This window comes from Fistularia commersonii, chromosome 16, assembly GCF_037954325.1.
Source record: "Fistularia commersonii isolate RoL2024-O1a breed Wild chromosome 16, RoL_Fcom_v1.0, whole genome shotgun sequence".
Classification (NCBI taxonomy): domain Eukaryota; kingdom Metazoa; phylum Chordata; class Actinopteri; order Syngnathiformes; family Fistulariidae; genus Fistularia; species Fistularia commersonii.
This window is the reverse complement of record NC_141299.1, coordinates 9527767-9553333: the sequence shown is the minus strand read 5'-3', so window position 1 is coordinate 9553333 and position 25567 is coordinate 9527767. Positions and strand designations below refer to the sequence as shown.

Here is a 25567-nt window from a genome sequence, read left to right as displayed (position 1 = left end):
GTTGCCAGTAGTTCATATATAGTGGTAAAGATGGACATTTTTGTGTCACATTAACATTTTGCCAGTTTATTTTTAGTCTTTAATCTGTTCAAATGTTAGCACATGTTCATGTTTATCTGCACTCATTGCACATGAAGCTTACCCACCTCTCAGTTTGGAATGTGGAAGTTTAAGACCACAGGTCAAGATAGTAAACATCTCTTCCACCTGTATTTTAAACACAGTGAGAGCCATTAAAGTAAAGGGGTTAATGTAGGTCACCAGTAGTAAGGAGCTGGACTACCATCTGCAGGATTTTTAAACAGAAACTAGATAGGGTTTCCAGGTATCGTGTATAGTATTAGCCAACATGTAATGCCAACATGTGATATATGGTAAAAACATAGTTGAATATTACATTCACTTGTATGTGTTAGAACAATGTTGAGTATTGCCTGCACAGTTGAGTATTGCCTGCACTCATGTGTTAGAACAATGCAAAAGAAACCCATGATTACGCTTTTGATTTTATCAGTGTTAATAATACATCATGTATGATAGTTTAGCTTGACCTCATAATTACAATGAGAATGTTTCATTGTTCCCAGGCCATCCAATAGTACTGAGTCAGCCGAGCCACTTGCTACAGATCAAACCACCGCAGGCTGTCACTGGCAATATGGTCACCATGCCAGCACTGGGCCAGGACAGGTCTATTGCTGCTCCAGCAGTCTCCTTTGCACTTCGAACATCTTCAGATGATGATGTGAGTTCCTTTCACCCACTTATACACCAAATGTTAAAATTAATTGGGTTTAAGTTGGAGTTACTGAAGAACTTAATGTAATATCACTGCCTTAATCAGAGCTTGCAGGTATAAACATTTGAACAGCTTTACAAGGGTGCTGCTGTTTTACAAATATGTTTCCTGCTGTAGTTTCATTATATCCTATCATATGTATAAATGCAACTCAATCCCAGTTGTGCGTCCACCCCACTTTGAGTTACAAACTTGACCGAGATAAACATCACAGTAATAGTAACAGTCAGTGAAAGATTCACTCACTCCCTCTATACTTCTCTTTCTCTCTGTAATTTTTTTTTTTCTCACATTTTCTTTTAAAGGATGTCATGCTCTTTAACTCAAGACAGCCCCTTAACTACAAATTGTTCTCTGCATTTTATTTGACAAACCTCTTTGATAGTAGTAAATTGTACTTTCAAGATTAGTTTTGGTGAACGTGCAAGGACTTGCCCATGTGCATTTTCCAGCAGCTGCATGCATGGGTTGTGAAAATTCACAGTTGAAATGGATCTTGTCCAGTATAAAAGCTGCCAACTTGACATATTTAATACTTTTTTTTTTATTTCACAAGACATTAACTTTGTGTTAGTGGTATGATATAAAAATAAAGGGAAAAAGTCTTTCCCATTATTTTTGGTGATGACTGTTTTTTTCCACTCTGGAATACAGCTTATTGCACTCTATATAAAAAGGTTTAGGAGTCAAAGGAGTGTTCCTTTGTTCAAGGACAAATTAAATTATGTGAAATTAAATATCCTTTTCTGCCATTCATTTACCATCTATTTATCTATTCACAATTCATTATAGAACGGTTTACATGTGACTTTTCCTTACCTGATGACTTTTGTTTGAACTTCAAACTGTTTTAAACAATTGTATTTTGATTTTATCTATTCATCTCAGGCCTTGTTTCCTTTGTTGGTTTTCTGTCTTTGAATCTATTCTTCAATCTTCTCTGCTGCCAGTAGAAAACACTGGAAAGATGACACATCTTTATTAAAAACAAAATAAGGTCAGTCATTTTAAAGCAAATTATTGTTCATCAGAGTGCAACAATAAAGTGTATGACAGGTTTCATGGCCAGTAACAGTCCACACATGATAATTACGGCCCTCTGCTTTGTTTTTATCCGTGGGGTTTACTGGAACATAAGACGCATGTTATGTAATTGTAGTTCAGTGAGCGGTTATAGTTTTGTGGGACAATATCCTTGTGGATGACAGAGGGCGTATCCTTCCATGTTGCTTTCCATGGTGATGTCAGGACAGCTGCAAAGAATAGAATACCCAGAAAAAACATGCAAGGCAAGCACAGTCTCCTGAGCTTCATAATTTCTTCTTCTCAACACCCTATTTTTTCCCAGGTCTTTGCAACGGCATGCACTGATAACTGCAGTACCTTTGAGTTGACCTTGTAGAACTTGTTAAATTTAAAGCCAAATCATCTCATTGGTATTACCATTGCATTGTCTGTGAACATCTTGTGTTGTGTAAAACACAACACAATGTTGTGTTTTACCTGCCCCCTCAGTCTGTATTATTAGTAAAAATACTTGTCATTTTAACAACTTTAAATTAATGTTTCCCCAAGAAGATATTGTCTCATACATGGCAACGATTGACCTGCGGCTGTAAAAATAGTTGTCCAGTTATCAAGGGAGTAATAGAGTCTGGGGAAGCACTTCTCATTCCATACCTTAAGATTAATGGTGGATATCCTAAATCCCTGGAGGCCAGCGCCACAATGCCTTTTAGCTGTTTGAAAAGCTGACCGAGTCAGTAAAGTTTGCAATTTGGTAACCCAGGGTTGATTTACATTTATTGTAAGGTAGAAAATAGGACTTTGAATTTACACTTAATCACTCACAAAAGAAGGTTAGTAGCTGGTAAAGGCAGTATAAATAGCAAACAGTTGTACATGGGATATAGTGGACCTCTGAGTTAGGATCCCAGCTTACTGTTTTTGTGATATGCTATTACTGTGTAGACGAGCATTTGTGCCCGCTGCACCTGTGTTCACTTTATAACCTCTGTCTCTCAGCTCCAGCACGGTGAAAGACTTGACAGGGTGGGAGTTCATCAAATTCAAATGCCTGTTAAATATGGCATGCCAGTGCCAGGTGTTGGTGCATGTTGTATCTACAGTATGTCAGTGTGTCAGCGTACCATTCTGTTTTGGACAAAACGGCTGCTTTAGATTACATGCCTAAGACAGGTGTCATACAGCATGAAGCTTTTGCGACAGCTGTAAACAGCCATTACTGACTGCCATTATTGACTGGGTCAATGTAATAGGCCCTTAGTCAACCAGGGTTTTTTGGTATTTGAGTGTGTGTGTGTGTTTACGTGTCACTGTGTGTGTCTGTGTGTCTGTTGCACACTGAAAATCAAACCAGCCCAGGGCTTTGGGGGAGGGGAGCACAGAGTATGATTTTTAGAGATCTTCCCCACAGAGAATTAAACTTTTTTTTTATCTAATAAGTGTATTTTGCATTGGTGTTCGGGTTTCTGTCAAATTGCTTTATTGTATTAAAAAGAAATACAGCATTTGTTTTTTTAACCTGTAATTCAAAGTATGGCCTCAAAACAAATTCAGGGGAAGTGTGTTCCAATGGTGTAATAATCAAAAAATACATCAAAGTGGATTTGCCCAAATTATTCATTAGAGCCATCGCAAAAGTCAATAGCTCAAAAGCAAACAGAATATCTCTCTTTTTGTATCCATTGTTGCCTGAACAACACAAGCAGATTGACCTTATTTTGAGTATTTCAGTGATACACTTGTTTTTGCACCTATTTAGACTGATTCATTTGTGAATCATCGCATCCCAGATAATACGAGTTTCTCCAGTCTTCTATTGTATACACTAAAGAGTAACTAAAAACGCAGATCATGGCTTAACTGAACACACTGGCCTGGTTGTTTAATCTCAAAGCACTTGCTGCTACTTCTTAATATTCTCTAGAACTAGCCAGGGTTTTTAGAACATGATGGTGTCATTCATTTTGCCTATAGACCCTTAGAAACGGAAATCGACGTTTATGACATCTAGTAAAATAAGGAAACCTTCTGACTCCACCTTGTTAAATAAGGACCTTCCTATTTAGCATAGGTTAAGTTCAGACCCACTTCCTCACTTGGTAAAGCTCAGGTGTGGGAAAAGTGCCGAGGCACAACAGCATAAACATCGGACATGCTGGGATCTGTTGGCTGTTCAGTTTGGCCTGTAAACACAAGTTATGCTTCCCTACTTGAACAACATTCACTGTTCAACAGGCTCTTGCACAACATCTATACAGTTACACATATTTTACTTATTGGTGTGCTTTGTTTACTCTGTCTTTTTGGAGCATATTGGAGTCTGGTGGTGGTTCTTGGTTAATAGGAGATTGGCATGGTTTTGATGGATGGTAAGGCACTACCAATTGACTTTTCCCAGCAGCTCTTTCCAGTGACGTTCATCAACAGATGCCACTGCCATTTCATCCCCTGACCCACATTTTACTCCTCAGTCTCCATTGTTGTCTTAATCTTGAACACCCCCCACCCCCCTGCACACACACACACACACACACACACACACACACACACACACACACACACACTCACACACACACACACACACACACACACACACACACGCACACACACATGATCAGTACTGTGTTGCTCCATTCCCCCACACTGCTTACTTGCAGCGTTCCCAGGCTTGGTCTTGTGGCTCGGCTCCCAGATCCAAGCTGGGAGACAGAGGGGTTTCTCAGGAGACAGAACACAAATACAGGGATCCAAATAACTTAATCACCACTGGGACTATTAGGCCAGGATCTTAGACTTTCGCCCTAGGGAGGGTGTTTGTGAATGTGGGGCAGCTGAGGGGAAGCTTGGAGCTGGTTGAACTCTGAAGGTGTTTTGCGAAAGCTAAAATTTGTTGTCTTTCACTTTTTGCGTTTTGTTTTAGCTTACTTAAAGATAATTCACTCAGCAATTTAAACTGAGCTCCTGGTTCACTTTCCTCAAATAAATGGAATCCTCGTGCTCATTTACCCTTCAACACAGGTTTTAATCGGTCTCATGTTTATTTACTCTGTGCTTTACTTAAATACAGTACATTTGGTACTGCTTAGCCCTGATTTGTTAGCCAGTTCTACATTCAAACTATGCTGAATAAAACTTGTTTATTTGCAGGTTGATTTAAATGTGAATGCTCTAGTTACTGCAATCAGGACTAACTAGAACTTATCTTTTTTTCTTTTTTGAATCCAGGCCCACATTGTATGAAGTGCCTGAGTGTTTGAATGTCTCTGATGTTAACTAATTTCTCAGACTGTGACACACTTTATAAACACATCTGACACACAGAGAACACAGGAATTGCAGGTGACCTACAGACCCTCTCAAAGGACTCTGAGTGTAAATGTGCTTATGCTGAAGCTTCACAAGAAGAAGTGAACACTTCACTGTTCACTAAATAGATTTTGGGGGAGAAAAGTAAGGTGTCATGCAGCTCTTCTAGTTGGGTTAACAAAGCTAACTTTCATATTAAGCAGGAATCCTCAGGTTGCCATTCAAATTTAACACCTCTAATCTAAAATAAAACAATGAGGATATGAAGGTAGTTGGGGTGAGAGATGAGGATACAGAGAATGGGGTTAGATGGAGAAGTTTGATTCGCTGTGGTGACCCCTGAAGGGAAAAGCTGAAAGGAGAAGAAAAATCTAAAATAAAACAATACAAAATACATATCCAAGAGATATGTCCAGCATTGCTGTGCTTGTATAAGATTATATGTATCAGATGAAGAATGACTATATGAATTGAGGCTTTTTAAACCAAAAGCTCTCCAGGACATCGATAAACATGAGTGGAACCCACAATCAGTAGTCTTTTAACAAGTGGTAGGCACTGTAGACTCACAATAGCTGCTTCTCTTGCCTGTTTGGATAACTTTCCACCAAATACAACCAGATGCAATAAATACATTGTAACATGAGTCATTGTATTTAATGGCAGGTGTTCTTATTGTGTCCCATTTCTTTTTTTCCCACCTGGTGACTTTAGTCAAAGTTGTCCCAGCGGCAGCAGCGCATGATAAAGAACCGTGAATCTGCATCCTTGTCCCGGAAAAAGAAAAAAGAATATCTGCTCACCCTGGAAGCTCGTCTGAAAGTGGCCTTGTCTGAGAATGAGGTACTGAAGAATGAGAATGGTAAACTCAAGAGACAGCTTGAAGGCCTGCTGAGTGAGGTGAGAATCTACAAGCCACAGCTTTTCACATACCAAAGAACAGTCCAAATGAGTGTGAATAGACTGAAACAGCTTCCACTATAAGTGTGGTCCTTATGTTGACAAAAGAAATTAAAGAATATGTGCTTTAATTAATGGCTTGTCTTTCATGACTTCTTGTTTCCACAGAATACGGTGTTGAAAGCAACAGCCCCGAAGAGAAGAGCAGTGTGTCTCATGGTGGTGTTGGTGTTTCTCATGCTAAATGTTGGACCAATGAGGTAGGCTAATAAGGCTGAATTACTGTGTGGTGACTTATTTAGTATATCTAACTGTTAGCACCAAACACCATTTTATTTAGAGTCCATCAGCTGAATGCCAGTTCTAACCAAATGGACCACTGTTGATTGCAGAGCCTGTAGCACAATATTAACTGTTAATGGCGATTTATCATGAAAACACAATTATTTGATCGCGGGGGCAAACACATGGGAAGCCCAATGACTCACTGCAGGGAATCCCATCCCTTATGTAAGTCATTAGGCAAAGCTGTTTATTGGAAACAGAGCATATTGTTTCCCAGAAGAATAATAGATGTAACGTCTTTCTCTCCACAGCGATTCAAAATTTAATCGTTAGAATAATTAAATGGCAAAGGATGCTTAAAACTTTTCCCCCAAATATTAGGTAAGTCTTGTTGCAGGCTTTAATTTCCTTCATCTATAACAAACAAAGAACTTTGATTAAGAAGGAGCCCAATAGAGCACACACTGCTGCATTTCCCCCTGTTTAAACCTGTGCAGTGTGTTATTCTCTGTCTTTGTTCACCCTTGTAGTTAATGCCTGCCTTTTTGCCAGAGGAACCACATTAGCTGAGAGGAGAATAAACATTTACCACCTTGGAATGTCAAAAAAACAATAATTTGAAGCTACAGTCTCAGTCTAAAATATATTAATATGGCACTTCCTCTTATCTTTGGTTGTTATAATAACATTTGGGACAAATTCTAATGACGAATCCCTTTCACACAAGGGAAAAAGAGCATGATCCCAGCCAATTTGCACTTGCTCAGTACACAAACTCCAGCTCAAAGGCCATCTCCATCTATAATGACGGATTCTCAGTTCTCATGTTATAATAATGTTTGTTTTCTCCAGGGTAAAACTTGTTGGCTTTGATAATCTTCATTCTGTGCTTGGAATGTGCACTTTTCAGTTGTTGGATCCGATTTGCCTTTTGAAGAGTTTGCATATGAATCCTATGAATATGTTTGCTTTTGTGACTCAAGTGATATTCTCACCAGCTGAATTCTGTATATGTCTGTACCTTCTTGCATCTGTGTATTTTGTGTAAGGGCTCTACTTTGGAATGTAAAATATTTCCGCTTTTGAGATTCGATCCCTTTGAAATGAAAATGCCACCCAGTGTAGTAATAACACTGAAAGAGGAAAGAGTAGTGTGCATTTTTGCCGGTGTGTGTGCCCCAGCATGCTTCGGGTTTTGTAGATCAGAGTTCATCATTGTGCTTGTGGCTAAAAATGAGAAGCCCTCCTGTGCACAGGATGTGGGCCACATGGAAGTCAATGGTCTTTTCAGTCCAGTACCAAGCTCTTTAGTAGTTGTTTCCACCCTGTGAAGTGGCCTAATTTCCCCTTAGCCGTCTTCTTATTCATCTTATCTGCCTTGGATTCCAACAGCTTGTTTCAAGGAGGCTCAGACACCACCCTGGAAGTTGTCTCTACCCAACACAGTAGACACCTTTTGGGTTTCTCCTCTGAAACAGTTCCTGATGATATGGGTCTTGATTCCCCCATCAACAGCCCCATCAAGACGGCTGACAGGTAATGAGTTCATCCCCGACAGCACCCATAATATGGTACTTACACCATATCAGCGGTCCAGGATACACCTGTAGTGGTGCTTACCCTGAACTGATACATCTCGTTGCACCACATGTAAACACCAATACTGGCAAGTTTATTCAGATATTTGCCTTTCAAATGCCCTCGGGTTTATTGAGCAATTCAAGTTTTGGTTGGTGTAACAATGTGGGAAATTGAGGTCAGGACCTGTTTGACATCCAGCTGTATATCACAAGTAACAGTTTCTCTTTTTATGGGTTATATATTTGTCTTTCTTTTTGCAATTACAATAGAGGCTAAACAGTCCCATTTTTGTACTGCATAAACATTTTTTTTAGTTGCATATTAGCTGCACACCCACTTCACAAAAATGATGTTTTTCAATGTGGTCAGACACTCTGTGGTCCTGCCAGCCTGTGTTTCGGACATATATGCAACATGCAGGTTATGTCACATGTTAATGCAGACCATTTGTCCACAGTATCAGGTTTCCTTGCACTATTAAGCCAGTGCAGACAGGAAGGAACACATTAGGCTTGATAGACCGGGTAACAGCACCAAACGCTGTTGAGAGTACCATATGCCCTAATCTCACAGCCTGTCCAAGCAGGATGGTTTCTGTTTGCAGTGATGCTGATATGGGCCTCTCTCTCAGACAGATGATCAGCCCACTGTGTTATGACATGTCATTTTACAGAAAGATTTCCAGAACATTTTGAGATTCCAATGCAAGGTGTCTTCAACATCTATGCTAAGATCATTGAGGCCCAGTGGGCAGATTACATCAGTGGAATGGAATTTTCTACGAAAGCTTGTGCAGGTGGCCTCAGACTGTTTACAGCCAACAATAACATCATTATTTAATGATCTGTTTACTAGTACAAAAGAATAGCAGCTCACATAAACGTATGATAAATTAATGCAAAGAAGTTTGCCACAAACACATGATATATGTAAACCCAGTCATTTTTGTTCATTGACTCCATGTTTCATTTGGTCATTAAGCTTAGATATTCTTTCAATGCCAAAGATAATCGTGCATATCCAGGCAAGTCCAGCAGTCATTGTTAGAACCATCAAACTTCACTTTTTAAATGACAAAGAGTGCTGATGGCACATCAGTTTTTGGACCCACTTGGAGTACCATCATCAAATGGTGTAGAAAACAAATCAATTTTTTTAATGCAAATCCACTTCAAACATGTTTATGCTGTTTATTTTTCAATAGCTATAATTATTCACAGTAATTTGTTTTCTCCGCCAACTTCTCAGCCTTTTCCTGTCTCCTCTATCCCACTTAACAGTGCAAGTTTTCCAACATGGGTCATATAAAAAGAATATCTTCTGGTCCTATCTAAACTAGACTACTAATACAAAGTATGGCAGTTTTGAGTTATATGTTTGGTAATCAGCAGGTAAGCAATGTTAAAGGACCAGAGATGGTATACCAATGTATAGTGTAGTTTTGTTTATTGAAAAGAAATCTGAATAGGTTGGCTGCATGAATAAGAATGATTTCATAGTCTTTGCGCTTTCCCAGCAACATTATCTAAAGATAAGGCCTGCTGTCAAAAACTCCATTATTTACATTGTTTCATAACCAATAAAATCAACTGAATAAATGATTATGCCCATATTGAAGCCATCCCCTTTCATATCTGATTCTATATTGCTTTCCGTTGCCCAGTCCACTCTGAATGCTTCCAGTCAGCCTCAGGGTGAACAGCCATGTTGGCTCTCAGTTGGTTGCTAAGCTTAAAGTAGTACAAAGTATTTAAAAAGACTTGTCTTTTAAATGTCAACTAACTTCATATATTTTTGACCATCTGGAGAGAATTTTGAAATCTAAGGCTGCTTTACACTAACTTGATGCGTTGCAGATCTGAAGATAAGGCCTTGATGGTAATGAAGGAGCCAGTCTTCCTCAGGCCACCTCCCCCCTGCCAGCCTCCTGTGAACAGGAGCAAGTGCATCGAGTGAGTAATGCATTCTGGAATTATGACATACTGTACATGTTCGACGTCACATAAAACCGCAAGTGTATCAAGTGTTTCCTTTAATGTAATATCTCTTTAAAGTTGTCTTGGTTTTGATTGGCAGGTTGGCCCATGAGTTGAGGGGTTGGGTCCACCGTCATGAAGTGCAGCAGACCAAATCCAGGCGCATGAGTAACAGCAATCAGAAACTCAGCAGGGCCATTCTGGTAAATCACAGTGGAATGTTTTGAAAAACAGGAAAATGAATTTAATGAGTCATGCCAGGATCGAGAGGAAATGTACCACTACTATTTTATTTTTTCAAAGTAATCTCACTTGCATTTAGTCGCAACATTCATTTTTAAAAGGTTCTTGCAAAACAGCATCTATTTCTGCATTATTTCCTTTTAGCTTCCCCCTTTGTACCAGTTATATCTTTACTGGGCTGAATTTAACTGAGCAGTGCTGAGAATGTTAACATAATATTAAGAGGAGGGAGGTGTCAGATTAGTGCCCCCAGCACTTTTTTCCCCAGTACTTTAACTTTTACAGAACTCTGTCATGCATGCCTCAATTAACCAAGAGCTGCCTGGATACTACATGCCCATTCATCCAAATAGTATAAATAGAAGTATAGTTACATTTATTCTACTCTGTTTATTGTTTTATTACTATAGAAATTAAGTATTTTAATTGTCATTGTTGGACTTGTTTGCACATTGTTTACACTGAGTATATGAACCATTGTTCAGCCTAAAGAATCTGCCGGGAGATAAGGAAATACTGAGATTGTGACAAATATCTTTCAGAAAACTGAGAAAGACGATGCTGAGCGTTCCCAGATTGTGACAGTACAATACACAGAACCTAGAGAGCAAAAGTAAGTAAATGTCTTAATCAATGCATTTACTTTTACAACTTTACAGGTTGTTTTGGCCATTACAAACAATTGAATTTTTTTTTGTTTCGCAGTTAGAGTATGAAAATTAAATATTAGATTGCCACTCATTCATTAATTCATTCTTCATTAACTAGCAAGTTTTTGTTTTAGTACCTCTCAACTAGATGGGAATTTCGTTGCCAATTATTTGAACTATTACTTTGATTGGCAGGACCTTTGGAAGAAAAAAATTTGATAAGAACATTTTCATTTGGCCAGAAGCGACAATTGCAGAGGTCATAGACGTAACTTGGAAACCTCTCTGTTTTGGTTGCTGCAATACTGTGTTCTGCACTCAGCCCCCATTCTTTTTTCTATAAGGCTCTTAAGAGAATCACAAATACTTTGTAAGCCATAACAGTGGGTTTGAGTGAGCAAAGAACTACAGACTTGACTTAACTGGGTCTTTAACTGAAACAGTGATAGGGGACCTTATTTCTGTTTCTTTTTTTCCCTTTTTTGGAATGCATCCCCTTTTTGATTCTTACAATGTATCCTATTTTGGATACACTGTCCTTAGTACTCCTCTTCAAAAGTTTAGGGTTCTTTTTTCATTTGTTTTTTGCTGAATTGCAATCCGTAGTTAATATCAGAATGGTTTCTAATGGTTTGGGGCCACCTATAGATTTTCTCCTGTGCAAGGTTTGCTTGGTTATCTATGATGGAATGAATGAATGAAATGAAATGAGCAAATGTCAGGGACCGTATGCAAAATACACAAATCTCGAACCTCGAGAGAAGATTGTTTGTAACAGATCTAACCTAAAGCTAATTGTTTGGCATTGTCACAAAGACAATGCAGCACAAAAGACAAGTTCTCATCTTCATCTGGCTGCCAAATTAGAGGAATAAAAGAAACATTTTTTCATTTCATGATTCCAAAACTAAATGCAGTATTTCATAGCTGTCCTAATGTTTACCCCATATGTCATATTTGGACTGTGTCCCCTGAATAAAATAATTAAGTTTGGTAAGCCATTATATCTCTGCTCTCTTTGAGAGGTATGATCAATTGGGTGTGATTGAAGAATATCACCAAACGTTTTTGTTCAGTCTCAAGAATTTTATATTTTAGTTTATATATCTGTACAACACCACACTCAACTTCTCCCATCTCACAATCCATCTGGTTCTATTTGTTTGTAACTCATCTTAAGCCTTGACACCACTTAAATTCTTTTATCAACTTATTTATACCAGCTATTCTTGCTATTTATATATTTATTTTCTTTCTTTCTGTATGGAGCATCTGAGACTACTCAATTTCATCATTGAAGTATTTCTGATTCAGATTTATTAGTGCTTATACATAATATATGGTGCATATAATTTACTGTGGACAAATATGTGTGTGTTTACTCATAGAATCTTGCAGAAATACAGTATATAGAAGTATAGTGTACAGGAATCAACCAAAAAGAATTGTAAAATGTTATGTTCAGATTGTTTGATAATGTGGCGTAACTTCAATGGTGTACCTCCTGTTTGAGTTCAGCATGTTATTAATTTCACAATTCTGGTATATGCTATTGGTAGTAAAACTTTTTATTATTCATTGAAAGGAATCCTGGCAGTGAGCTGCAGGTATACTACGCTCCCCATCAAACATACAGTGACTTCTTTGATGAACTCAATCGTCGTAGCGACACTTTCTATGTGGTGTCTTTCCGGAGGGTAAGTATTCATTTGGCTGGAGAAACAGTCAATTGCTCCTAAACAGAATCAAACACAATTATTTTTGTCAAATGTAGTAAAACTTGAGTATATATACAAGTTTTCACAGCTCAAGAATATTTAACCTTATCTGCACAGAACACATTAGCTGTAAGGAGATATCCATCTTGTGGCCATAAAAAGACTTTATTTAAGCGGCTTCTTAGTTCTCAAAATAAATTCAAGTAAGAACACTTGAACGCAGCATTAAATGTGAGACTTTCATGCCCCTACAACTCCATTCATATAATGCATGCTGAGACTATAAGAGTTCAGAGGATTCTCCTCGTATCATAATTTGTCCATAATTTTAAGCCAAGAAAAGCAGTATGATTTGCTCCAAGTATAGGATGACTAACGTAAAATAATAAATACTATACAATACGTCTTGTTAGTGTGAGTGGAGGTTGCAGGGTGCAGGGCAGGATTAAGAGCACACACCCAGGGGTGTAACTACTCCTTTCCAGTTCTATTTCCTTGGTCCATTTGCAGTCATCGAGACTGTGTTTAAAGGTTCTGGGCATAACAATATGTTGATGTTAATCTGCTTGGTCTTTGTTGCTTGGACTGGGCTTACTCTTGAGACTCTCAGCCTGTTTCTCATTTTCTCTGCAGATATGATAAATTCAGGACACTATTTTCAAGAGTTCTTTGATTAGTTTGCATTTAGAATTTAGTGCTTTTCCTTCCTTGTAAATGTTAGTTATCGAACTCATCATATTACATAGTATTCTCCAACACTAGGAAAATCAAAAGAAAGCACAGGCTTGATTTTTAAATGTGTGTTAGAAATTATGGAGATTATACTACTTTACCCGTCATTCACCACATAGTGCCAAAAATTAATGTTTTCTTAACTTTGGGTTAGATACACCCCGATAAATCATAATCCCCTTGTTTCCCATTCTTCTGCCGTGTAAGCACTTCTTACCAAATAATACATTTTCTCATTTTATCCAAAGGTCTAGACAGAGTCCATGTGAAAATGAATAGTGTGCCCTTTTCCTTTCAGACCTGTATATACTCTGGATTTAGTCAACCTCAGGATAATTTAGTGGGGTGGATGTTTTGAAACATGTGGTTAAAGATCAAGACCTCTCGTCGCCAGGCGAGTCATAATGGTCCGGGTCTGAGTTGGCATGGTGACAACTGAGACAATGTGAACAATGGTGTACCTCAGTTGAGGGTCTCAACAGGTCAAATAGCTATGCCTCTGTTTTTTAGCATTTGTGCTATGTAGTAAGAAGGGTATGCAGTGCATTGAGAATGAAAGCAATGTGAAACTTGTGACCATTTGAGCATTTTAAAAGTAGTCTCATATTTCTGATTTGATTTTTCTGGAATTCATGCTAAGGTATGCTGTTAATCAACTATTATCCAACTCCATTATGAAGTGTGACCACCAATTCTTACTAACCTTTATTAGTTTTCTCTGTGAGTTATTTGCCTGTATTTTGTTTCTGGGGTTTCAGGGTGTGCATGTCTACAGAGGAGGGTGTTGAACTTTCTTTTTTAATCTGGGTTTCTGCAGGACTGCCAAAGCTCTGGATCATATTTGAAGTTACTTGGGATTTTTAACCCTGTCAGTTCCAATTTAGATTTCTGTCTCCAAGCAAAACCACCATGGACATTGGAATTACCATGTCCACTTCTAGCTCTCCCAGCATTTGAGGATTATGTTTATGTTCTCAAATGGTCACAATTAGGTCAGTTACTCTAAACCCCAACAGGTACATAACCACCTGTGGAAGTGTGAAACGTGGTGAGGTGATGGAAAACATAACAATGAACAAGATCCAAATATGCACCTGCCCCTTCTATGCCAAACCGTGGTCTTAGCCTCACTTTTGTGTGGTCATAACGCCTATGGATTTATGTGAGTGTACATTGATGTGAGGTGGTGGAAACACTGCCTGCAGCTTGTGGACCATGTCCACCAAGTTTCAAGGACAATCCACCTGTTGTCATGGCAGCGGCCACTGTTTGACAGGTTTGCTGGTACCTTGTTAATAAGCAGAAAGGCAGTTGATGTTTTCATACACCATACAACACCTAAAGGTCCTTCACAACCCTCATGCTCTGTCATTCAGCACCCCAATGGCAGTTCCCAGCTCCTCCTTCATGACCTCAAGTCTCACAAACCTATGCTCAACCAGACCCTCTTATTTCAACAAATAGCTTTAACAACTCTACTAAAAGAATTTTTTAACTGTTTGTAAACGTTAGAAGGAGAATTGGAAGCTACTAAGATACTAACAGACTCTTAATTAATTTAATACATAAGTAAAGCATTGCACAAAGCTGCCCAGAAAACATAAGCTGGAACAGCAAGAGGTAAGAGCTTTTGTAAAACTGTCTATTAGCTGTTTATTTTTATCATCATAGTTCAGGAAAGGTCAGATCATCAAAACTCCCTAAAAGTCAAACCAACAGCAGCCATAGACTTTGATGCAAGTGAAGGTAAAAATGAGGTGCTGGTCACATGAAGCAAACTGTTTCTTCAGGTTGAAATATATTAAAGAAATGGCTGATACAGGAAGACTGAAGATCAGTTTAACAAAACCCTGCACTGTAAGAGGCCTCCAGGAAGATTTGACTTTGTTCAATAAACATGAGGCTCAAGGAATTTTTTTGTCCACAATGACCAAAATATATATTTGTAGAAGAAAAGAGAGGGGACTTTCATGAGAGGAAGAGCTCAAACAAGCGCGTGGGAAAGCTGTCAATGCACTGAACTTTCTATATCCCGTGACATGGGGAAAATCTCCCTGGAAGAAGGAAGACGTAATTATGTAAAATGCTGGTAATTTTTAGAAGCAGACACTACACAGTAAAATTTGAGGATGAAAAGAAGATGTTTCTATATAACAATAAGAACACTAATAACACCTTAAAGAGAAAACAATAGACTACAAGAAAATGTACAAGCTGAAGGTTTTACCATCACCCCATAACTTCTTCCAATATGAACATAATTTTGAATTTGCAGATAGGCTTCGGAAAGCAGTCAGTGCATGCAAGACAATAGAGGAATATCACGGATTGAGAAAGAAGCGAAAATCCCCCAACAAGAATTGGGGTGGGAGTTCTAGCTGGATACAGAAAAGTGGTTACCAGCTGCAGTGCTTGCCAAATGCTTTGTTACTAAGAGATGACCAACCAGGATGCATGAACCTCAATTTTTGAAATTCTAAAAGAAGGAATGAATGTTGAATTAAGTCAGTTAAAAAGTCATATCAAATTCTAAATTTATTTTATTTTGGCAATGAACTCTGTAACAGAAATTTTGAGATCCACCCAAACTTTGCATATTATCCTGTTTCTTCACAGCCATGTTTTTTTTTTGGGGGGGGGGGGGTTTGCTCATGTCAGTATTTCTTTGTGTTCAGATAGAATATAAAATTCCTTCTATTGTTGTTTCACTGTACTTCTGACGTGATGATTTCCAAACAAACGCCCTGCATTTCATCACATTATCAGCCCTAATTCTTCAACTTATCCACAACTTTTACAAGCCACATGTAATAAAATAAAACTTTATCAGTCCTTGGTTTTCCATGTTGCAAAACTTAGTGGGAAATTACTAGTTGATGTTGGAGGCTGACCTAAAATTTGGTTAGAAACATTTATTGCATACCAAAGATGAAATCGTCTCTTCTGGTGTTCTATCCCATCTATCCCAATTTTTAAAATTTTGTCTCTGTAAATTCCTTGTAACCTTAAATGACTTTCACATCCAGGTTGCCATATGGGGACTTGAATATCTAGTTGTTTCAACTTTTTGGCTCATCTGGTGAATTGTTGTCTCAAAATGGATAATAAATGCCTTCCTTTGTTCTCAGATACTGTAGAACAACTGTGAAAAGTCTTAGTGAAGTGAAGTCATACTTTTTGAATCTGTAATTGGAGATGAGGATCAACACAGTTGCTCCTCTGTGTGCATGAGTCAGGTTTTTGTCTCCCACACAGATTAGAACATTTCTCTCATTGTCTACCGAATCATACAAGACCAATTATATACAGTACATGTCTTCGTTGACTTGTTAATTGCTGCTGCTTTTTTAAATACATATTTGGCAAATTTAACACAAAATAAGAATAACACATCACTGTAAAAACAGACCGAGAATTAAGCGACAGGAGGGGCAATCTCAGAAATTTGACTTTCATGAACCTTCCAAGATTGCCATAGCTGGTACACAAAACTAAAAATGTCTTGGTTCTCTATCCAAAGATGACCGTTGTTCCACATCAAACATACAAATCCGAATGCTATTTGCCTCCATATGAGTGGCAGTTTGCCTCCTCTTGATGACTTTCACTTCGTTGTTTTCAGGATCATCTTCTACTTCCTGCCACCAACCACAATAAGGGAAGTCGGCCAAAGATGTCTCTGGTGCTGCCAGCTATAAACATAAATGGTAAGACCTTCAGCAAAAACACAAAAGCTGGCGAGGTTAATCGCTTATTGTAACCGTTGAGTAGAAAGACCTGGGAGCAAATTCCAAAAATGACATAATCACACAAGAATGTATTCCTTGTACATATTAAGACTGTTCAATGAGAAGGGACCCCATGATCAAAATTGATCTTTTATTTAACTTTATTAGACTGTCAAAGTTTCTTTTTGTTCCATTTATAATATTAATTTACACTGTGAGTTGCATTTCTTTTACCATTGCGGTCCTCGCCAAAAAGATTTTGTCCTACATTTAAATGTTAATGAAACTTATTTCAAATCCTTTAGGCCCTGATACCCCCAGTTGCATTTAGCAAGGCTGCAACGTGGCTACATAGCCACTGTCCAAACCACAAACAGACAAACAAAAAAATTGCTCTTTGAATGTTGTCATTTCCATCTGGCCTGGGTTTTGCCATTTATTTATTTTTTTCACTGGGAATGATTTAGCAGAGCCCTCTCTTGAATTCTGTGTAGTTTAAAAACGTATTACTACAAAAACTTATATAATAGATAGTTAAGTACTATTCAAAAGGGAAAAAAATCGGAAAATCCCAACGTATTTTCCCCTTAAACCAAATCTTCTTTCAATTGCTGATTTAATAGCCATTCTTTTTACTACAGTAATGTGTTCCATGGCAGTTTTATATAAAAAAATCACAATAACCCAGCCTCTACCATTTATTGCTTCTGCAGATACCATGCCTCCACCTGGTGAGATAACCATTATGTTTTTTGCACCTGTAGAATCAAACCAGAAAAGTTGTCTTTCCTTTTACTTCTCTTTTCTTTCCTTCATAAGCTTACAGTAGTTGTTGAATAATAAGTTAATCCCAGCATAAAAGAGGGCACTTTATTGCAGCCTTCTGTGCTTAAATTAATCCATGAACACATCTGAAATGAAAGTAATAAGCATGTTGGATTGACCACAACAGAGAGCCAATTCCTGCATAATTGTTGCAAACGGTAACTGCATACTTTTGCTCTAAGCCATTTCATAGTATTTAACCATTTGGTTGTCATATTCTTTCTATGAGACAGTAAAGTCTACACGTGTTCTTGATTTCCATGAGCTCATCAAAATCCACTACATTGTGCTTTTGATGTGTAAGGTTATCAATCCAGTTGTTCCAAATCAGGTCAATTGTGACCCCTGTGGAAAATTGTCCCTTTCCATGAATTAAGCTCATCATAATGAGGTGGCTGTACTCAAACTGAACATACAGTAAATTTGCACAAGTGGGACTGTTTTTGTTCAGTGTAAGATGTGAGGAAGTCAGTCTGATGTTTTTGGCTGCTCACCATGCCCTTGGAACACTGTTATCTCACTGTCTGTGGCAAACAACCAACAATGGATCTGATAACACTTTTTTAACCCCCTCAAAGAGAGCTGAGACAATGAAAAACAAACCTATTACTCAGCAAGAAAGACATGGCTATTGGGAAATAACCACCTTTCTAGAGTTTTTTTGGCTGCAATGGGGTATTCATAATGAAGATTGATGAAGATAGAGATTGTTCTTGGTCAGTCTTGTCAAGGAGGAATGTTAAGGTCATATAGTCTATTGAAATTGTAGTAAGTAGTGAAATCCTAGACCCACTTTTCAGCTAATTGTTGAAATGACCCAACAAAGATGGCATTCAAGGAGAGATGGATTATTGTCAGCTCAAGACTAGAGTTGGGAAAATCAAAAGTGATCTGCTGCTGTATGAATGAATAGAGGTCCCCTGATCTGCACAGAGAAGTATAAATTGTATTGCTCTGCATGTTTATTACCAGCCACATTTTGTGGTGAAAATATGTAGTTCAAGCACAGTTCTAATGTTTCATTATAGGTCATAATATTATCTTTCTTTTTTAATCCCAATTAGTTTCCCGAGCTGCCTTGTGAATTGATATCCATGACTGTAAAGACATGATTGCCAACGATAACTAAGCAAATATTCAACTGTTTGCACCAAAATCTCATAATGTGGTACTGGGACAGAGAAGCTTTTAGAGAACAAAGGGGAAAATCAATTCGCAGCAATTTTTGCCCAAAGTCATTGAAGTGTTTTGGTACGAACTCATTAGTACTTTAGCTACAACTGTAGCTTGAGCTACAGATGTCCCAAATGTGGTGGGGGTTATAAAATAGGATAGACAAATGGAGCAATTACTCCCTCCATGTGTATGTCCAACAGACAGATAGAAGGTATTCAACAAACATTGTAGGTTTATTTTAAGATTAAGACCAAATATACATGTTCACCGGGCCTGTAAAAATGTAAAAACATGGGTCTGTCTGGAACCCAAAATGCTCCACAGTGGAGAATAATTTTTTCCAGGTCCCCGGTGCTGCTCTCCGAATGCCTTCCTTGTCCAGTCATTAAATGGTTTTCATCTGGAGAAGGTGGACAGACTTTGCAATTCTAGAGGGATTTTTAAGTCTGTCTTGGTGGATAACTGAACACTGAAGATAAAGACTTTGATGTTGGCCATCATCTGTTTTTGTAACACTGTTTGTCCGTGGTTCAGGGGTTTCCTGAAAGTTACTTGACCATGACCTGTTGGATTGAAACTGTAACCTGTTTGAACAGTGGGCCCTTATAAGGACTGAAGGATGTGTTTATTCAATGATCCACTGAGTTTGAAAGTAGTTCAATCAAGTGGAAGTGACATGTTTGGAGGAGAGGAATGTTTTGGCGATGACATCATTTTCAGGTGGATCGACCAGTGCAGACACACTGAGGTCTATTTATACTTGTCTGAGATTGTACATGTCTCTGTAGCTAACAGGCAGCTTTCACTGGGGTGTTGAAGGTAGAGCCCCACACGACTGAAGGAGTCAGGATCCAATTTTGAAACTCCTCTAAACAGAAAATTGCTTTGAGGGCTAGAGTTTTCTTTCTCACTCCAGAGACTATTCTGTCTTTTTTCCTCTTTATCCTTAAGTCATTCTTTGCATCAGTGATTTAATTTTCAATGATATTCATTTTTGGAATGGAAACAAAACACATCGTTGCTGTGTGCAGTATCTGGGAAAATGTGTCATTTGAAAATAAGCTAATTTGCAAAGAAATGTTGAACATTTCCGGCGACTGACTGTCATTTGTAAGATCACTGTATTGATCGAAATTATGTCTCATATTTTTTTTATAACTGTGTCTGGAAAAATTGCTTAATCTCGGAGAAAGGGGGGGATGAAATGTCTCCTTATGTACATGTTGTTAGAGCTTGTGCCAATCTGGCAGACAGTCTCCTCCTGTGATGAGCTCTTTAGTTTACTCATGCATTGTTGCCAGTCGTACAGCCTTTTACCAGCACAACCCCAGTTCACTGTGCTGTTGAGACTCTCTGGAACACCTCCAGATGGCACAAGTAAAAGGGAGAAGGAGACCACGCAGAGCAGCATGGTAGATTTGGCAGCTTCTTTAAAGCACCGCAGCTAGAAGTTGGGCCTTGTGGCTGTGTGTTTGTGTGTTTCCTCTTCCACTGTTAAACCTCTCAAGCAGTCAGATGAATAGAATTTAGACCAATTGGCAAAAGATGGTTGTTAACATTATGAAGAAACCAAAGAGAGTTTTTACTCGGATAATTCTTTAGATTATGGCTCACAAATTATAGTGTAATTATTATAATAACTGGGCACTTTTAAAATAATTATGGGATACAGTAATCTAGAGAACTGATTCAAAGTGCAGGCAGCATCAGCACACACTTGCCCATTACACTTCTAGCATTCTCCCGCCAGTGTTACCTTTCATCTATTAAGTTTTTCTCACCATCTGGTGAAAAATAAGTTAAGTCCTACTTTCACCTATTCTCCAGCTCTAGTTTCATCTCCAGCAATTGCTGATGGAAATGCCTTATTAGCTGCAAAACACTCCACTGTATTCCCCATCTTTTATTGTGGCTATTTTTATTTTCAGAAAAACTTTTACAGAGAATTGGTGAAACATATGCCTGGAAAATATGCTGATGAATGTTAACCAAATCCGTTATTGTGAAAAACATTAACATCAGTGTCAGCATCATATTTCATACATGCATTAAAATAATATTGAAGCAGCTATAATATTCTAATGAATTAATGTGAAGTCAATTATTACAATTTGGCATATAAGCTGATGTTTGTATTTCAAATACTATTTAACTGAATGTAACGTTTGGTGTCTTCATGTTCATGCATTTTGTAGAGTAAAAGTTTCATTGGGGAATTTCAGGATTCAACACCCTAAAAAGGCCAATGGACTTGTTGAGGGTGTCACTTATGTTCTTGAAAAGTTTCATTCCTGTGCGTGGTTCCTTTACACATGATAGTTTATTAGCTCATTGTGTTAGCTGAATTTGAGATTACTTTAATTAAAAAAGAATCGATTTAATCCATAAACTCCCCATACATAGCAAGGTTTTATGCAAGTATTCTTGGTTTTATTAGTTAATAGCCTGATCTCACTTCTTCATCTGGCCTGCCAAGAATGAACGTGTGTTGTGCGTTTGAATAGTGCATGATACACACTTTCCTTCATTGTGGCCTATCCATTGAAGCGCGTGCCAAATAGAATACAAACCCTTGGCCTGGCTTAACCCCCAGCCAAAAGTAAACCAAACTATTTGCAACAATATTTTATAGTTTTATAGTTGCAGAACTTCTCCAAGCCTACTTCAAGATTCAAAGTGCTTACTGTCATATGTGCAGTCTGGAAACGTGTTTCCACTCAACAATGAAGCACTTACTTTTGCGTCCACAGTACATTCAGATAAGCCTAATAAGATAATAATCAACGTATACTGATGTAGTAGTGCAGGGAAGTGTAAACATTTGTAGAAATGTAAACAGTATTAGATATGTAAACAGTATTAGTAGGTGTGCAACTTTAAGTTGAGTGCAGATTTGAGTTTGTAACTCATATAGTGCAGGAGTAGGTCATATGTATATAGTTTAATTAGACAATTAAGGTAGAACATGGTGATTGACTCCTGTCAGTTGTTCAGGAGTCGGATGGCAGTTGGGTCAAACGAGTTCTTCATTCTTCTGTCGTGTTGTCCTCCATTTCACACTCCTGTACATCCGACCGGAGGGTAGGAGTGTGAACAGTCTGTGATGTAGGTGGGTGTACTTTTAGACATAAAGTTTCTGGATTAACAGTTGCTTAATCCAAACTCGTCTGGATCACTTCCAGGTTTTTTCTGCTGAAGCTAAAAATGTCTAGTTTCACTTCCGGTGCGAAAGCGGAGGTTCGGTTGTGGATAAAGTTATCCTCAGCTTTAGCTCTTATGGCAGTCTAATGATTTGAACATTCATGGAATATTCCAGCTGCAAAAGGAGACATTACATTGTCAGTGCATAATCTGATAAACTGCTGCAGCCTTCCAAAAAAGTCCTATGGAAAACTTGCAAAGAGGCAGAATAAACTGATGTCTTGCACAGGTGTCTGGAAAAATACTGCAGCTTTTAAACAACATGCAGCACTCTCAGGCATTTTAAAGATACCTACAGCTCCATTCTGGGTCATATAAGACTGCTCTTTAACAGAGTTAAGTGTGTTTGGATTGTGTTCTCCATATGGGGAATGTTCTCATTGCCTAGATGGCTGTGCAAGAGAACCTGCATTTTTTTTTCATGAGGGATCTCTCAAGATCTAATTAAACACACTTTTATAAGAATTTACAGCTGTGTTCCTACTCCAGGCAGAATTAATAAAAATTTTGCCACTGTAGACCACATAGCTAACTTGACTTAATTTGAGTTTCAAATTTAAGTTTTAAAGATTGATTACTTGTAGGTCAGACCTTAAGTTGCCTTAAGTTGCCTCGGGCCATGTGTGCTCTGCGTAAAACACAATAAACTCCAGGTATTTTCACTTGTTTTGCACTAATACACATCTGTCTGCCAATATAGATAACCAAAGTTGCAATATGTGTTTCATATGAGATAACATGACTATATGGATACTTTGGACCCTTTAAGCAAAGTGAGATGGTGTCGAGCACATCACTCATGCAATATGTTGTGCAGTCCAAGCCATTTGGAGTGATATTACTGTAATTTATCAGTAGCACAGTGCTAAACCAATGCATAAATTTCTACAGTGTGTGTGGTTCACATACACACCAGCATGAAAGATAACTTTCAGAGATGGATAGGCGGACGATGATGATATTTTGATATATTACATATATCTTTATATTGTAAAAAAGAGGTTGAATTACATTCATGATTTTGCAGTTTGCCAAGCTGCAAGTGCATCTTGCTTTAATGTATTGTTCATGCTGAATGATTTGTTTGAGACAGCACTCACCCCAGTATGGTAAAAGGTTTCTAAAATGCAGTCACAACCCATTCATGGTTCTTCCTGACATAGGATATGCGTTGTTTAACTAATTTGAAAGTTATAAATTCGTAGGGACATAGGGATTATAACATTTTTCTTTAAAAAATTCAGCATCCCCATCTCTGTGTCTTGCAGGATTCAATTTTTTTCACCCAAACCTAATAGATGTTGAGTCATTGGATAGTCTGCTCTTGGACACCATCACTCTTTGTTCTTTCCCTCTGACTTTTGCATGTCCTGCTTTTGTTTTAGAGCTATGACAAAGAAATCCCTTTTGTGACTTAACTCCAGACTCCATCTGTAACCATGCCTCCACCCATAACTTTCAGTTCACAGCTGCCAGCTGCCGCAAACAATACACTTACACTAGCAAAATACCTCCATGTCTCTTAAGCAAGCATGAAAAGAAAACTCCCTAGAAATAATGATCATAATAACCGAACCAAAGAATGAATACAGTTTGACAATTTACTTTTCATGTATAGAGTGCTGTCTGTAACCATCAGCCTGCTCCCTCGTCTGCCATTTCAGACAGCATCATAAGGGATAAGGACTTCGAGGTGATGATGCAGATCGACTGTGAAGTATCAGACACCAGGATCCTCCACATCAGGTCCTCCACCATCCCACCGCTGCTGCGGGTCAACCGCACGGACTCCCTCTATCAGCACTCCTCCTCTGACAACCACGCTACTCCTCCGGTTGGTGTGTTGATGGGCTCTGCCTAAGATCAGCAGTGCTATTTATAAAATGTCCTCGGTTCTCCCCAAAGAAAACATCATTCAGAGTACTTTCTATGATTTCTTTTGTAAATGCACCCCTTTTGGATTTTTTGTGCATTTTTTGGATTTTCTGATCATAATTTTAAGCAGTGTGCTTCGTGGAAACCTTGTGGCTTGCGTCAGCCACATTCTTTATTTAAAGCTGATATCCAGAGGTAGTGTGTGGTGGGGTCCAAGCCAGCTCCTTGTGTGGCAACACTGACTTCTCCACATAACCTCAGACGCCCCACATAAGGGTAATTGCTTAACAGCAGGGGGGCAGAGCATTGAACCATGATTCACCCCATCATAACACAAATACCTTTACCCCATAGCAGCGCTTCTCAAATCCACTTCTTGTTCAGACTATCCAGACCAAAAGGAAAGCCAGACCTTTTTTTTTTTAATCTTTTTTTTGGGGGGGGGTGAGGGGGTAGCTACGATTGATCTTGTTTAATTTGTGATATCTGAGCCCCATGGACACATTAGAATTTTATTTTATTTTTTCACTGTCACAGTCATTTAGAGTAATGTGGCCCTCTAAATAATAATAATAATAAAAAATATTGTATTTGTTATTTTAAAAGAAACTTTAAATTTACTGGCATTCAGCAACAGGAACAAAGTTAAAACTCAGGAATTCAGGTGAGGTCTGAAAGCTAACAGTCTAACCACTATGTTGTTGGTTCTTATTCAGGTAGTATGTTTAAGCTTGGAATTGATTTGATGATCAATGGTCATGACTTTGGTGTCTTTGCACTGCCCTTCCTTCCAGATGACAATGAGTATACTCACATTTTTGACACATATTTATATCATTTATGTCACTTTAATGTCCCTATGGATTCTATGGTTTGTGATGCAGTTTGATCATATTTACAGTAAAAATGGGGTCTGTCCCGATAGCATTTTTAATTGTTGGTTGCTTAATCTTTGACAAAAAGTTTGGTTGTAGACAACTACTTGGCATTGTATTGCCTACAGAATTTGATACATTTGTGCAGTTTGAAAATGTTAAATAAATTGAATCTAATGATTGTTTGTAAGTGGAGGGGGGTTCCTCAGACTATAATGCATTTTTGTCATGTGCACATTTTTCAATTTTAAATATAAGAATAGAGAAAGTGATTCAGTACCAGCTTTCCTAATTATGGGTTTAAAAATACATGCACTATAAATGAAGGACCTTTTGAGTAAAGTTCTGGTCAAAATGTCAGTTATAAGTTTGTCCTTGTTTATGAACTCCTGTAATTGGTTGTGTGTATCTTCTGTTGTCATTACTTTACAGGAAGTACATTTGAATTCAGCACACGACCGTGGTGAAATAACAAGCTATTTCATTTTGTTTTAAAGATGGGGCATCGTTACGTTTTCAGTTTTGTTTTTTTTTGTTTTTTTATCCCTTACGATTAATAACAGAAGGACACGCGATACCAATGAAGATGCTGGCTTTGTTTCCATATAAAAGTATGTGCATTAACAAAAATAAAACACTGGATTTTCTTTAAAAAAAAACCTGCCTCGTAA

General features: G+C 38.1%; 1 protein-coding gene across 1 annotated transcript in view; it reads left to right on the top strand.

Moving 5' to 3' along the window:
• Nucleotides 1–25555, top strand: part of atf6 (activating transcription factor 6) — a 30973-nt gene extending 5418 nt beyond the window's left edge. The window contains exons 7-16 of the mRNA XM_086161580.1: nucleotides 588–745; nucleotides 5846–6031; nucleotides 6200–6291; nucleotides 7709–7852; nucleotides 9754–9849; nucleotides 9974–10076; nucleotides 10659–10729; nucleotides 12352–12463; nucleotides 16839–16923; nucleotides 23811–25555. Coding sequence (XP_086017706.1) covers nucleotides 588–745; nucleotides 5846–6031; nucleotides 6200–6291; nucleotides 7709–7852; nucleotides 9754–9849; nucleotides 9974–10076; nucleotides 10659–10729; nucleotides 12352–12463; nucleotides 16839–16923; nucleotides 23811–24007 — 1244 coding nt within the window. The 3' untranslated portion in view covers nucleotides 24008–25555. The remainder of the gene's footprint in view (nucleotides 1–587; nucleotides 746–5845; nucleotides 6032–6199; nucleotides 6292–7708; nucleotides 7853–9753; nucleotides 9850–9973; nucleotides 10077–10658; nucleotides 10730–12351; nucleotides 12464–16838; nucleotides 16924–23810) is intronic.
• The last annotated feature ends 12 nt before the right edge of the window (nucleotides 25556–25567 follow it).